This window comes from Dreissena polymorpha, chromosome 8 (genome assembly GCF_020536995.1).
Source record: "Dreissena polymorpha isolate Duluth1 chromosome 8, UMN_Dpol_1.0, whole genome shotgun sequence".
Lineage (NCBI taxonomy): Eukaryota > Metazoa > Mollusca > Bivalvia > Myida > Dreissenidae > Dreissena > Dreissena polymorpha.
This window is the reverse complement of record NC_068362.1, coordinates 26925875-26940577: the sequence shown is the minus strand read 5'-3', so window position 1 is coordinate 26940577 and position 14703 is coordinate 26925875. Positions and strand designations below refer to the sequence as shown.

At 32.7% G+C, this 14703-nt stretch overlaps 1 protein-coding gene across 3 annotated transcripts in view; it reads left to right on the top strand.

Moving 5' to 3' along the window:
* LOC127841082 (alpha-(1,3)-fucosyltransferase C-like) overlaps positions 1-2317 on the top strand; it is a 29596-nt gene extending 27279 nt beyond the window's left edge. For all 3 annotated transcript variants that reach the window (XM_052369632.1, XM_052369634.1, XM_052369631.1), the window contains one exon: positions 648-2317. In XM_052369632.1, coding sequence (XP_052225592.1) covers positions 648-1412 — 765 coding nt within the window. In that variant the 3' untranslated portion in view covers positions 1413-2317. The remainder of the gene's footprint in view (positions 1-647) is intronic.
* The last annotated feature ends 12386 nt before the right edge of the window (positions 2318-14703 follow it).

Sequence of the window (14703 nt, the reverse complement as noted above, 5' to 3'; positions counted from 1 at the left end):
ATAACTCATTTAAGGCAGTTCTGTCCTTGCTCTACGTTTCTTACTTCAATTTCAAATCTAACTCGCCTCTCGCTATTTTATTCAATTTTTAATTTGTTTAAGTATACAATATTGTGTATATATCTTATCAAAGCCTCACGGTTTATCCATAAGTATATTTTTTTTTATATTAAACAGGGTGTTAAAAATATAGAGCTAGCAAATTAACAGAATCCAACTGACATTGCAGATGAATTGTTAAGCTTTATTAAAGATGGAAGTTTGTATTCAAAACTAAGGAAATGTGAATGTGCGGTAAGGCAATTGTGCGTAAATCAAACGTGCAGCTACATTTAAAGCGGATACAACAAAGAATACAATATACATGTATTTTTAATGTAGAGGGTTGAACGATTAAACAAGCGAAGATGAAATGTGAATGTTTCAACTTTGGGCAAAAATAAGGATTTTGTCGAAGTATATCCTCCATAAAAAGCCGTATTTTATAAAGGTCAGTAGCTCTCATATTCTCGTACTTATAAGAGGTTTACACATATCAACTCCAATTTCGTAACGGTGTTTTTTTTATTTCTTAGTTTTGTAGAATTAAACTATTGTAATTAATATATAAGTATTTACTTGTCATATGTGCTTTGGTTAAATTTAAGATATTCTTCAATCTCGAGCCCCAGACACTGTACGGATACAACTTTGGACCAGAGTGGAACTACGTTATGAACTGGTCCATGATGTATCACAGAGACGCTGACATCCCCTATCCTTATGGGACAATAGAGCTCCGGAATAATAGCCAGTCGGTACTGGATAAGAAGAACTACAGCGCGATATTTGACGGGAAATCGGTATTTGCGTCGTGGTTTGTAAGCCACTGTCATGTACAATCGCGGCGCGACGAATATGTTGAACAGATGCAAAAATATGGAGTTGACATTGACATTTTTGGATCATGCTTTAAGAACCATCGTTCACTTCCAAAAAACGACCCTCAAAAGATCGATAAAGTACTTTATCAGTCCAAGTTTTATTTGGCATTTGAAAACTCTTTCTGCGAGGATTATGTTACCGAAAAGTTTTTCGAACGCTTTAATTCAGATACAATTGTGGTTGTGCGTGGAGGAATTAACTATACAAAGTATTTCCCACCAGGCACGTTTGTTAATGCTGCTGACTTTGGAAACGCTAAGAAGTTAGCGGAGTTTCTAATACGATTTGGGAACGATAAGGATAAATATACCGCCATGCTTCGCAGAAAGGACATGTATGTGTCGACGCAACCTCAACTTGAATACTGTAAGTCTTATTGCAAGCTGTGTGAAATGTTAAACAATGTGGACAAATACCGTAAAACTTACAAAACTATCCGGGAATACGTTGACTCAAAACCTTGCACTGCACCAAAGGATATAGAATAATGTTAACGTTATGATGTTGTTACATGAAGAGAGAGGTATCGCAACAGCGACAGAGAGAGAACGGGAGGGAAATAGAGGGGGATGCACGCATGTGAATTAAAACTTTTATCATACGTGTTTATAAATAGTAAAGTGTATATTTGATTAGATGTAATGCACTGATATCGCATTGATTGCTGTTTTCGAATGGTATCATGTTTTAATACAGGCTTTATATTTAGCAGTTGCTATATCAAGTTAGGGTTGTATTCCAGTCGATTAGTAATTATTGAATTTAATCTTTTGTTTTTAAATAAAAGTATGACTATGTAGTCTTCAGCAAACTGTTTCACAGAACAAACTTTTTTACATTGATTAATGTGTTCATACTATTGGTAATTATAGTTGAACGTTAACTTATTGATTTGTAATGCTTATAACTAGAAATAACATATCTTTAAACAGTATGTTTTGCATTATTACATACATCGGTACGCATGCATAGCTTAGAAATGGTCCTGTGGAATCCCAAAGACACCAAGTATTGGTTATCGGCCCAGGAAACGGACTCGAGAGCGTATCTATAAGCCTGAGGCTTTCGATGCAATCGAGCATAAATTAATTGGTTTAAACGATAAATGGTAATTGATATTTGAACAGTTATATTGTGAAGGATGCATCACCTTTTATTTCAGTAAATTCCTTAATAATTAATTTCTTAAATAAAACAAATAGTAATATATCAATTGTTCCAAGAAACGTTATGTAAATCCAACAATTATGTTGCATATTAAGTTATATCAGGATTGTAATAAATCAAAGCTATTTGAACATTTATATTGTAAAGGATGCTTCACCTTTTATTTCAGTAAATTCCTTAATAATTAATTTCTCAAATAAAACAAATAGTTATATATCAATTGTTCCAAAAATCGTTATGTAAATCCAACAATTATGTTGCATATTAAGTTATATCAGGATTGTAACAAAATCAAAGTTTCATGTCAAAAATGTTTTTGTTCTTAATGCGTTTTACAAATATCTGCCTACTGTTGTTGATGTTTTTGAAAAAGTCTGGAGGCATTGATTTGTGTGCGAATGTTTCTTATTTAATGTAAAATAGTTAAGGCAATTAGAATGTGCACATGCAGTTTAAGTCTAAAAGCACTCAGCGTATAAGCCCGATTCGTAACGCAATTATGATATTCATATTCAATGTTCTACGTATGTTAATGACATGGTAGCAGAGATAATTCTGTAATGCCACTTTGTCAATAAGTTAAATGTTACAGAGCCTTAAAGTTGGAATCGCAATAACAAAACAATAATAAAGTGACACAAAGCAACGTACAGATGTTTTCGAATGTTTTGTTTCTGTCACTATATTTCTATATTATAACTGGGACGATACTCTGTATATCACTTGCATTTTGTCAAAACATTTCGATGTGTAGCAAACGTCATCGTCCGTTTTTCTGCACAGACGCTTTACACATTTTAACATATTTGCCAACTCAAGTCTGATAGTCAAACCTTTTTTCCTGAACATTTCAAAATACATATTACAACACTCGTCTTCGAATATAATTCTGTTTTCAAACTTGATTCTTCACAACATTCAGCGAAATTGTCCAAAAACTACCGCCATATCCGAATACTTCCTGCAGAAACTGTACAAGTGTTATCTAAATAATATTACCGATAAACTGACCTCGCTTGGGTTCGACGGCATAACCGTTATCTGTTCTGCATAGCTGTACAGACTGTATTAATAGACCCTTTTCACAATAAGCCAAAATCGATAAGAGCGCGACGTCACGTGACTCGCTGAATTTCAGAACGAGGCGGAACGTGATGCCGTTTATAATACCACGCAATGCCGCATCTAATTTCAACCCATCACGCTTTTGAAGTTACGATATTGTCAACACAAGATGACATCGTCAGTAAATATCTACTTCCCATTTTAGGTCTCAATACATTGTATACATTTTCTTGATTAAAGTACTAGTTTTTATTCACATGTTTGCACAAATTTTGACACTGTTAGTTTGAGCCTTTTTATCGCGGTGTTTAATCAAAGATCTATCAATAATCTTGTTTATTGGTATATCTGTTGTTTAATTGTCCCTGTGTTCAGCACAAACCCATTATCTCGTTATGATAAGATACTGTGCCGACACATACTAAATAACAACAAGGGGTCATAAACCACATGTTGCGGATGTCTGGTCATTTCCACATAATTTAAGATACCCCCGTGTCTTCTCGTGGTAGTGGTATTGCATTGTCATTTCTTAGAGTTATTAAAAGTCAAATACTCAATTGTTGCTATAATTAGATGTATAAGATTTTGTAAAAATTACCATTACATTCGTTCCTCATGTACATTTACTAGAATAAGTGATACAAAACTGAACGGAATAAAACAATTGGGACCGCATAAGAAGTTGATTTGTTGTTCTTTATTAAACTTATAATTATGATGGTATGCCTAAGAAAGGAATCGAAGAGGCTTTTTGTTAATAACTATCGTAGTGAAGAGTAAGACATGAAGATTTATTCTTTATTTTAGTCTCAATTACATACAATACAATACAAACATTCAATTATATATAGACAATGTGTTGGTGATATTTGATATAATGCGACATCCCAATAATCTATACACATATGTTGCATAACAGTTATATGATATATCATATAGAAATCTAAAAATGTCCTATGTAACATAAGAGCATTGTAGCACATGCGTGTCTGCTCATCATTGTAAACAATTAATTGAAACAGGTGATGTTTTTATTGAATGCTACGAATATAATATTGTCGTCTGACACCGATCTGATATTGTACGCCTCGAATATGAACCACTTTGCGAAAAAAGCATAATGGTATATACCATCTGTGTATTGTGTTGGTAAACAAATAATTAGCTAAAAACATATCATGATACATACATCAAACAATTCATAAATGGACATGTGTTTATCTAATAATGTATGCACTAATAAATAAAAATTTGCCGCGCTGCATTTCCAATGGATATTTATGAAACAACACGAACCTGATCATATTCTCAAAGCATACATTACTAATTGCCATTGTTTCCTTTGTTCACACACGGTTGTGTTCGTGCACATGTTTCATGAGATTGATATCACCATTACTGAAATTAAGTGGTATACCATATTGTCTCTTTTCATCGTTTACAGTTTGGCCAATACTGAATTAGTATTAGCGCAAAGAAAACGAGATCAATTACTATCACGTAACAACAATCGAGCAGCCGCTAGTCTCACTCTGTTATCTGACATTATACATGTTTGGACAGTTCAATTTCCACCACGTCCGTGTGCTTCACTTGTATATAATGATTCTTCAATATTGTCATACACTGTTAAATAAATTTTATTTAATGTAAAAGAAAATTAACATGCAATTTAAATAGTGTCAAGTACTTCACGTTTATAGTGCTTTGTTTTATGGTTGATTCACCGCTTACAAGTTCGACAGTTCATGAAAAATAGCGCACACCAACACACCCATACGTTTGAGAATTATAATCATATAATACTTTTTATTATGCGGCTTATATATATATCTTTGTTTTGAGCAATTATCGATGTTAGGTCTTCAGACCACCTTTACTCTGATGTGTTAATGGGTTATACGTATTTGTATAAAGATGAGATAAAATTTAAAAATATTTTCTAATTGTACTAGATAGTATGTAGTTGAATTATTATTATGGTTGTTATAATGTTTATTTAAAGGGGCCTTTTCACAGATTTTGGCATTTTTTTAACTTATTCATTAAATGCTTTATATTGATAAATGTAAACATTGGATCATAAAAGCTCCAGTAAAAAATCAAGAAAAAAATTAAAAAAAGGAAAAGAACATTGCCCGGAGTAGGTTTCGAACCAGTGACCCCTGGAGTCCTGCCAGAGTCCTGAAGTAAAAACGCTTTAGCCGACTGAGCTATTCCGCCGAGTATACATTCATGACGTATTTTACACCTTATATAAGCAATCTTCGTAGTTTCACAAAATTTAACGACAAAAACAGAACTCTCCAAATTATTCAATCGTTTCGCGTTGCAACGCTTTATAATTTTTAGGTTTTAAAATCGTCAAAAGATGCATATAATGGCTATATTAGAGCATGGTTAATGTTCAGTATTACTGTTTCCTCACAAATATCATAACTAAAACGAAAACTTACGAATCTGAAACAACTTTTTTCAATTTTGTCAATTTACCAAAGCGTGAAAAGATTCCTTTAAGAAGTATTTATCAATTTATTGACTTAACACATACTGTAATAATGTTATAACCGTCCCGAATGTAAAACATAAAGTCAACTGCTCGATATTCTCCACCATTCGCATAACATAGGAAAAGAAAGTTGTCACGTTCCGCCTCGTTCTGAGATTCGACTCGTCACGTGATATCTAAAAATTAGGGATGGCAACGAATACCGATTTTGGTATTCGAATATTCGGTCATCTTTCCGAACGAATATTCGGATATTCGGTCAACATCTGTTGGAAAAAAGTCAACGTTGTTTACCGTACCATTACTCCATGAATTCTTCTTTCGTTTTTACCGGCAGTGCACCGGAAGTGACTAAATATTGACACAGCGTTGCCGTCGATAATTCGAAGCTAATTATGTTGATTACTTTTTATTGATAAAATTGAATGACAAAAACTGTTTTTAAACTATTAATATTGTACATCAACAATAGAACGAGAAACATAATATTACATGACGACAAAATAATTACATGATAAAACAGAGCTTAAACGAATTATGTACATAGCCACAACACACTTTGAACCTGTTTAACAGACTAAACAGTCAGTCTTTTAAAGTTGCCACGTTTAAAAGTCACTTGGATCGGCGACTTCTTATCGGATGATGTCGTTAAATACTTTCAAGCAGAGGAAGGCTAGGTGGCATTTTGCTTGGACAGAGATTTACTTAATGCGTGTAGCAATTATAATATTTTCAATTAAATGAGGGCGAACTACCAAAAACATTTCTTTAAGTGTAATACCTGATTGAACATAGAGTAATTAATTAAAGTTTGGACCATACGATACGCAAATACTCCTTATAGGTTGAGTAAAAAATTTTCTAAAAGCTTTTTTGATTGGACAACATGATTATAACCATACGATCTTCTTTGTTTTTCACACAAAGCCGGCTCTTCCTTAATTCATGTAATCTTTGATCATTTTAAATGTTTTTCGAGTTATTAGATCAACACGGGTCGGTGTTTTAATTGCCATACGGTCTTATTTGTGTGTTTTTTTTTTACACCAAGTTGGCTTTTTCTTTACTCATTTAATCTTTGATAATTTTAAATGTAATTCGAGTCATTGGATCAAGTGCAGGTCGGTGTTTTGATTGCCGACGCGATTTGCACCTATCATAATTTTGACACAAAGTGTCTGTCTTTGTTAGGCAATTATCGGGATTAATGACTGGTATACTGTCATCACCATAGCGACGCATTATCGCGCGTAGCAGGAATAAACATTATGACACGAGGAACAAATTTTTTCAATGTTTGAAGCAAATTTCACGAATAGAAAGTCTTTGAAATTACTCGATTTTTTAATTTTTTCTTCCGAATATTTGATTCGAAAAACTGTATCCGAATATTCGGTCCGGGACCGAATATTCGGATATTCGTTGACATCCTTACTAAAAATAGCAACAGTGTTCGTATTGTGAAACTGGTCTATTGTCAAAGTTACACTGTAGATGCAATATATGAATACTTGCAACATGTCTAAATCTATAATATTCATCAATAAACATCAGAAGTTTTTAAATGTATATAGAGGGTTGTATTGTCAAAGATATTGATGTCATAAAATGATAGTCTTAGCGTGTCTTCATTTGCGTACTGTTGATTTGGTCAGAAAATCACCGTGCAAGACTCTGTTGTTGAAAACTAATAAAGCGATCAAAATAATTAAAAGACCGTCAGCGCCCAAGGGCGATGCTAATGCGGACCAATTATCGACTGCAATTAAGCGAATACAATTAACTTTTCTAGTAGAAGTGCTACCCTTGGTCCCGCAGCTTGGAAGTGTTGTTGTCAATTAAGTGATCAATACAAAGTTATCGATATTGATGTATAACTATATATAACTGTAATCCCCCTATATACATAACGAGCGGAAGAAATAATCACACAAGAGTGTACAATAGTTTACACAAATCTTAAGCATAATATTTATACATAGTACAATATCTTACACTTCGTCAGCGACCAACACAGTTAACATTGACATTATAAATAGACTAACCTTATATACACATATGCTTGAAATATTAGTTCAGGCATGCAATTAAATCAAATTGATATTGTTTAGGTGTGACGATGCTTTTGAAGAGGATGGATATAAAAGCATAAATTTAAGTTTATGTACATCACATAATTGTGTATGTGGATACGAAAATTTTTGCTACTACAAAAATGGGAACGAAAATTTTTGGGTACAAAAATTATGCCAGAATAAAAATAAGTACGAAAAAAAAAATGGTTTCGAAAAAAAATGGGTACGGATTTAAATTGGGAACGAAAACAATTTGGGTAAGAAAAAGAATTTGGGTACGAAAAACAAATTGAATACGAAAAAAATTGGGTACGAATTTTTTTGTGGGTACGGGGAAGTAGTACCCGTGGGAAACTTGACCCATTCAGCGAAACTGGGAGGCGGGTTACATTCTCGATCAAATATAACAAGAAATATATTTAAAAAGATTTTCGACGTGTATTTTCTGTACCACTTATTTACAAAAAAACGTTATGTTACAGTAAAATGTTTGTGGATTATAACATTACGTTATGTAGCAGATATATTCAAAACTTGACATGCTCTTAAATTACACCATGCTCTTTAATTTCACATGTATATCATACCAAACTTTATATTTCGTTGTTTCCTTTGCTAAGTTAATGATGTTATGTGTACGGACGTGATTACACATGCCCATGTGCATGAACATATAATTTTTCTTTTTGATTATTGTTTTTTTCTCTAATTCAATAAGCTTAGGCTTATGTTTGTTCGTTAAGTACGGCAATAATTTCATGATGATTCCCGAAAGTATATTTGAGCACATAGTCAAATACGACATGAATACGTCAGTTCGCCAATGAACACATGGTAAGGTTAACTAAATCTCCGCGATATGACCTAATATAGGGATAATACACGTTTTCGAGCAGATGATCATGTCCGAGAAAATGTGTATTTTCGCTATTATTGCATAAACAAATCACACATACCAAAATAATTTTAACTAACAGTGAAATCAATATGTTTTGTTCATTCGACATCGACAAAATAATTCGATTATTTCAATACAGTACAAGGTTGTGTTTTACATATGCCTCACTCGGTCATCATCCGAAATGACGAGCTTTACCTTTGGATAGGCAGTTTTCGATTTAAAATGTGTTTAAACAGTGGATTAATGCAAAGTTGAAATACAGCAGCGCAAAGTTAGAAATGAGGAATTATTTTGGAATTTACAGCAGGAACGTTGAAGGTACATAAATACTTACATTTACAGCATAGTCTTTTGAAAGTGTTGACTGTTGAGTAAATAACCTTAACTTCATTGACGTTGCCAATAAAATAAAGCTGTTGTCAAGAGAGTGCAGATGGTATAACTTGAAAAGTGGATTGAAATAGTCATTATCCCTGCATGCATAAAGAAACTGGTGCTTATTCAGTTCCACATTTATGCTTGGAAAGTCGTCGAAGGCTGGAGAAGGGAAGTAACTGCGCTTGGACCAGATTATGGATATGAAAAACACATAACAGGGCTTGAACGGCACGTGAATCGCATTGTTAATACACGATTTCTCCCGTTCAAGCCCTCCTTTTGCCAAGTTTCTGCACCCCGTCAGAGGGCATTATAGATAGAGTTTATGCATTAATATGTGTTTAAAACAGAAAACAATATCCAACCAACAAATTAATTATCAAACATAGTGTATGCACAGATGCAAAATGAGAGAGCACGCATAAGAGCGAGTTTCATATCTGTTGCACGGCTATTATGCTGTTTATATACCATACTCGCTTTAACGTTTACAAATGTCAGGTTCGAAATAATTCGTTTTCTTTGCACTCATGATTGCGTTAAATGTTAATTATACACGTTTTCATTCGCAATTTATTTACAGAATCACGACAAATGTCAAATACAATACAGAAAATGCATAGTTGTTTCATTGATCTATGAACATATAATGGATTTAATATAACTGATTTAAAATTAACGTTTTCAAACAATTATTAAATCTTTTCCCCAGAATATGCTGTCCTATTTATAGATGAGCTTCCTTTACCTTTATCAATGATAATCAGCGAGGTATGCCGATTAGAAAAATCGAGCTATCTCAATCGGTCTGGCTCGGTTTTTTACATAGGTCGCGATTGTGAAGAATTCTTTCATGGTATGATAACTTAGACGAGCTGCTTCGCAGCATCGTCAAAAATATTGTCAAAGTGCACCAGTACATGTATAGGGAATGAATAAATGCACACCCACACGTATTCTCAAACCATCTGCTGATCAAAACATAAGTGAAAACAGACTGGCATTTAGGCATTCAAGAAAACGAAATTGAAGAATAACTTCTGTTTACAGTGCATGTGCTCGGGGCGTATTGTGGCGATTCATATTACAAAATATTAAACCGACTGATATTTATGTTACGGAGAATAAATTCTGTACAACCGCATGTTAAGTATTTATTATCACAGTGCCAGAGCAAGTTTGTTACATTTAAAACGTATCCCTTTTACCCACGATAGAACGTTTTGAGAATTTTAAAAATGGTGTATGACACACCAATACGTCTGCGTGTTTTCAAACGGTAAACTTCACCATTGTAAGTAGATATCTACATCGCAAGTTTTAATGACGAGTGCAAACATGCGTGCTATTTGAGGATTATTTTACGAGCAAAAAAATAAGTGTTCAACAAAATAGGCACACCAATTTGAGCACTTGTGACACCGTCCCGCGAATAATCTTAATAACATACGCCCTACCGCTCTTTTCACTGATTTCACTATGGACAGCAAACTCTAAATGGAATTTTGAGATTGCATAAAGCACATATGTGTTACCGTCCTTCGGCATTAGTAGTTAATATATATCCTTTGTATTGATCATCTTTATTAAGAAATCGCATCATTCTATTCAGAACCACGTGTTTGGCCAAGTATCTACATGGAAGACTACATAAATGTTTTAAAATGTAAGCTTCCTTGTGTCAACAACTGTGATTTAACATCTAACATTGTGAGTGAAATGTCAGTGCTGGTAGACTGTTTTAATGACTGTGTGTGTTTAAAGCAAAACCTATAGGCTACCTCAATATAAAGAAGTGAAACTCCAGCTGCTGGGGCAGTATTGAATTTTCATTAAAAACAATTAGTTGGTCCTTTATTTAAGGCAAGTGACCGATTGCCCAAACAGTACAAAACAGCACAATACAGCACAATACAAACCAACATAAACACAAAATATGAATAAAGCTGGGGTCACCGCCTTGGAACGGTCAATGCAAAGCATTGGGGGTTTAAACCTGGTTATAGAGCGCTCAACCTCACACTTGGCCCAGCAATATTCATAATACATTTAAGTGTAAATAAAATTTAACGGCATAGCATTGTAACTCAAATTAAACAATAATAAAAGGGAATTAAAACGCATTCAATTTAATTACTATTTAATTACTCAATTGCATTGAAGATACAAGAGTAACAGAATTACAACTTTTTGACGAACGATCAAATAAAACTATTAACAATTGTCAACTACATTCCTTCTTTATAGAAAAGATTTGAGAATATAGAATCATATAGTTAATATCTCAGATAATCATCGCGCAAATACAGGAAGAAGCAGCAATAATGGGTGTAAAAATTCCATATTACATAGCTTGGTTGTTTATGTGACTGCTAAACAAATTAAAAATAATTAAATCAAACAAGAAACGCCTATCAGAGAGAAAATATAAATAAAATGGAACGTTATAAACCCAATGACCTATGCATGCAGATTACAACTGGGAAAGTCGGTCGTATGACGTCACAAAAATCCACAATGACGTGACAAATTCCAAGGGTAGTACTAAATAAAAATATTAATGGGGCTGTGCTACTAATAAAACAAGTTTAGGTGATTTAATATTAAGAAGCAATTGAATAAAAATGGTAATTCCATTAAAGCGACATTATTGGAATCAAACAGTATATAGGTGTTTTGACAACTGAAGACAGAAATGATTTGATGTACGATTTGAGTCCAAATGTAGTTTACATGCAGATTTGTTCATACGACACAATGACACACTTTTATTCAACAGTGAAAAATGCCTATAATGTAGTATTCATGCAGATTTGTTCATACGACACAATGACACAATTTTAATCAACAGTGAAAAATGCCTATAATATCACTAATGATTCCAAATTTTAAGGGAAGAAAGATATAGTGAATCGAAAACCATCAAACACGTGTTTTTAAGTACATAAGCATCGTATCCTTTTGATAAAAACAAGTTAATTAAATTGAAAAGTTTAATATGAACATTTGGTTTAACATATTTTAATTTGCGGACACGCTTCAAAACATCTCCGTAAAATGATGGATGGGAGATTCCATTATTTAAATGCCATTTTAAAGAAACATTATATTTGAAATTAAATCACCATACTTAGAGTAAAATCTAGCAAATTTATTTCTTAGGTTATGATACAAAAAGCCTTGTTTTAGCAATTTTTTAGTTAATATTAGATTACGATCATTAAAATCTTTAATACACGAACATGCTCTGGCATAACGTACCAACTGCGAAATGTAAATACCATAGGAAGGTCCTTTAGGGATGTTGCCATCTAGAAACGGAAAATTTACAATTTCAAAGTTAAAATCGTCCCGTTTGTCGTAAAAACTAGTTTTGATCAAATTATTATTAATAGTTAAATGTAAGTCTTAATACGCAGCGTCTGTATTGGATATACACGATCTATTTAAGACTAGTTCTTTTGGGTAGATTTTGTGAATATATTGTTCAAATAATGGATTATCTAAATTAAGTATGTCATCAATGTACCTACTAGTAAGGTTAAAACAATTAATCAAATCTACTTGCTTAGTTTTAGATAATTCTAACATAAATTCGCTTTCATAACAATATAAAAAAAGGTCAGCTATAAGTGGCGCACAATTACTACCCATAGGAACGCCAATAATTTGTTTGAATATTTTACCATTAAATTCAACAAACAAGTTATCCAAAAGAAAAGTAAGTGCTGCACAAAAGTCAAGACCAGTCCAAATGATGTAATTATCTAATATCTGATTAGTAAAAAAAGCTGTTTTAGTGTTTAAAGCTAGATACAAACATTTCTCTCTAGCAAAAGTTTTTTCAATCAAAGAAACAAGTTTGGATTTTATTAAAGCGTGAGGAAGCGTTGTATATAGTGTCGAAAAATCATAAGTACTTACCTGTGACACCTTATATTTTTTATTTTCAATTTTATCAATAACTTCTAAGGTGTTTTTTATTGACCAAAATAGGTTAATATTACTATTTTCATAAACTTTATTACAAAATTTAGCTATATGATATCTAATAGCACTCAATGCAGATGTAAGATACACTGATAATTGTTTGGTGGTACAAGACACTGAATTAGCGATAAAACGACTTTTATATGGCGTCTTATGTAATTTAGGTATCCAGTAAAGTGATGGCAATTTCTTGTCAGTAATATTGACTATAACATTTAACTTTATGCATTGGGCAATATGGTCGATAATAATTTCATTAGGTTGCTTATTGTACTCACAATATGATGTAGTTTGTGAAAGTTCTTGTGAAATAGTTTGAACATAAAACACTCGTCATATTATGATAACATTATTAGCAGCCTTATCAGCAGGAACTAAGACGAATTTAGATTTTAAGTCTTCAAGCAATTTACAGAGATTTTGTTTATTAAATTTAGGTGAATGTGGTAGGGCCAAAGGATGTGTATCATAAAAACATATTTTATTCATGGCCATACTAAATATTTTTGTTTTCCAATCATTGAGTGCAGTAATTTCAGCATTTTCCTTCCTGCACCATTAAGTGCAATAATCATGTAAGGATGTTACGATATTCTTAATGCAGTCATCAAAATCAACAGGAATAGGCAGTCTGTACTTAGGGCCTCTGCGTAGCAAATTTCTAAGGTTTTTATTTTGAATGAAATTAAGGTCCCCAGTAATAACATGTCCAACTGGACCATATATATATTTAGAACTAGTACAGTCACATAATGTAGGACAATTTCTTATTACATTTATATCTGTGGAAATAGAATTATAATTAAAAACGATACTTCTTACAGGTTTACTATATTTGTAGCAAATAAGTGGTGATTCAGTATTGCGGAAATAAGGGGGAATCAACCGACGTACATTTTTATCATTGAATATTTTAGGAAGGTCAATTAAATCAAGACCTTTGTTACAAAACTCAATTTTGATACGATTTCTAGTTTTGTTAAGTACATTTTCAATAAAAGGTTTAAGATAGTAGTCAGTGAAAGATTCAATAATACAAGCACATTCATATAGAGGGTCAGATTGAAGTAAAATAAGTTTACATTCCTTATCAATATGCGCCAACGAAGAAACAGAAAGAGAGCAAAGTGCACTTAGTAATTTATGTTTACCCCCATTTTGTAATACTGTGTAGCAATCATTTAAAGAAAGCAGACGTTTAAATTTACGCCTTAAGTTACCATTTTTCCTAATACCATGTGAACGTTTATTTCTTAGACGTTTACTAAACAGAGAAAATGAATTAATCGATTTATTTTTAGAAATTGTTCCAACATTTAGAATATTATCATTTAATCCAAGTGGGTAAGCTGATTGCAAACGTTTAATCCATTCAAATTCTGACATGCACCTTGCTTTTAATTGGCACTGACTTGAAGTACTATCATTAAAAATAAGTTGCTCCACAGGTTGAATTGAAATATTTGTTACGCTATGACCTGTTTTATTAAAGTGCTGGTAAATGAAGTTATAAAATTTATTGTTATTTTAAATTTTTAAAAAATGTTCCCTAAAACGTGTTTTAAGTGATCTACCCGTCTGCCCAACGTATTGCGCACCACAACAGGGTACATTTCAAGTAATAACATAAACCACATGCATAGAATTTCATGAGACTTCGGATTTAATATTAACTGAAAATTTGCGGT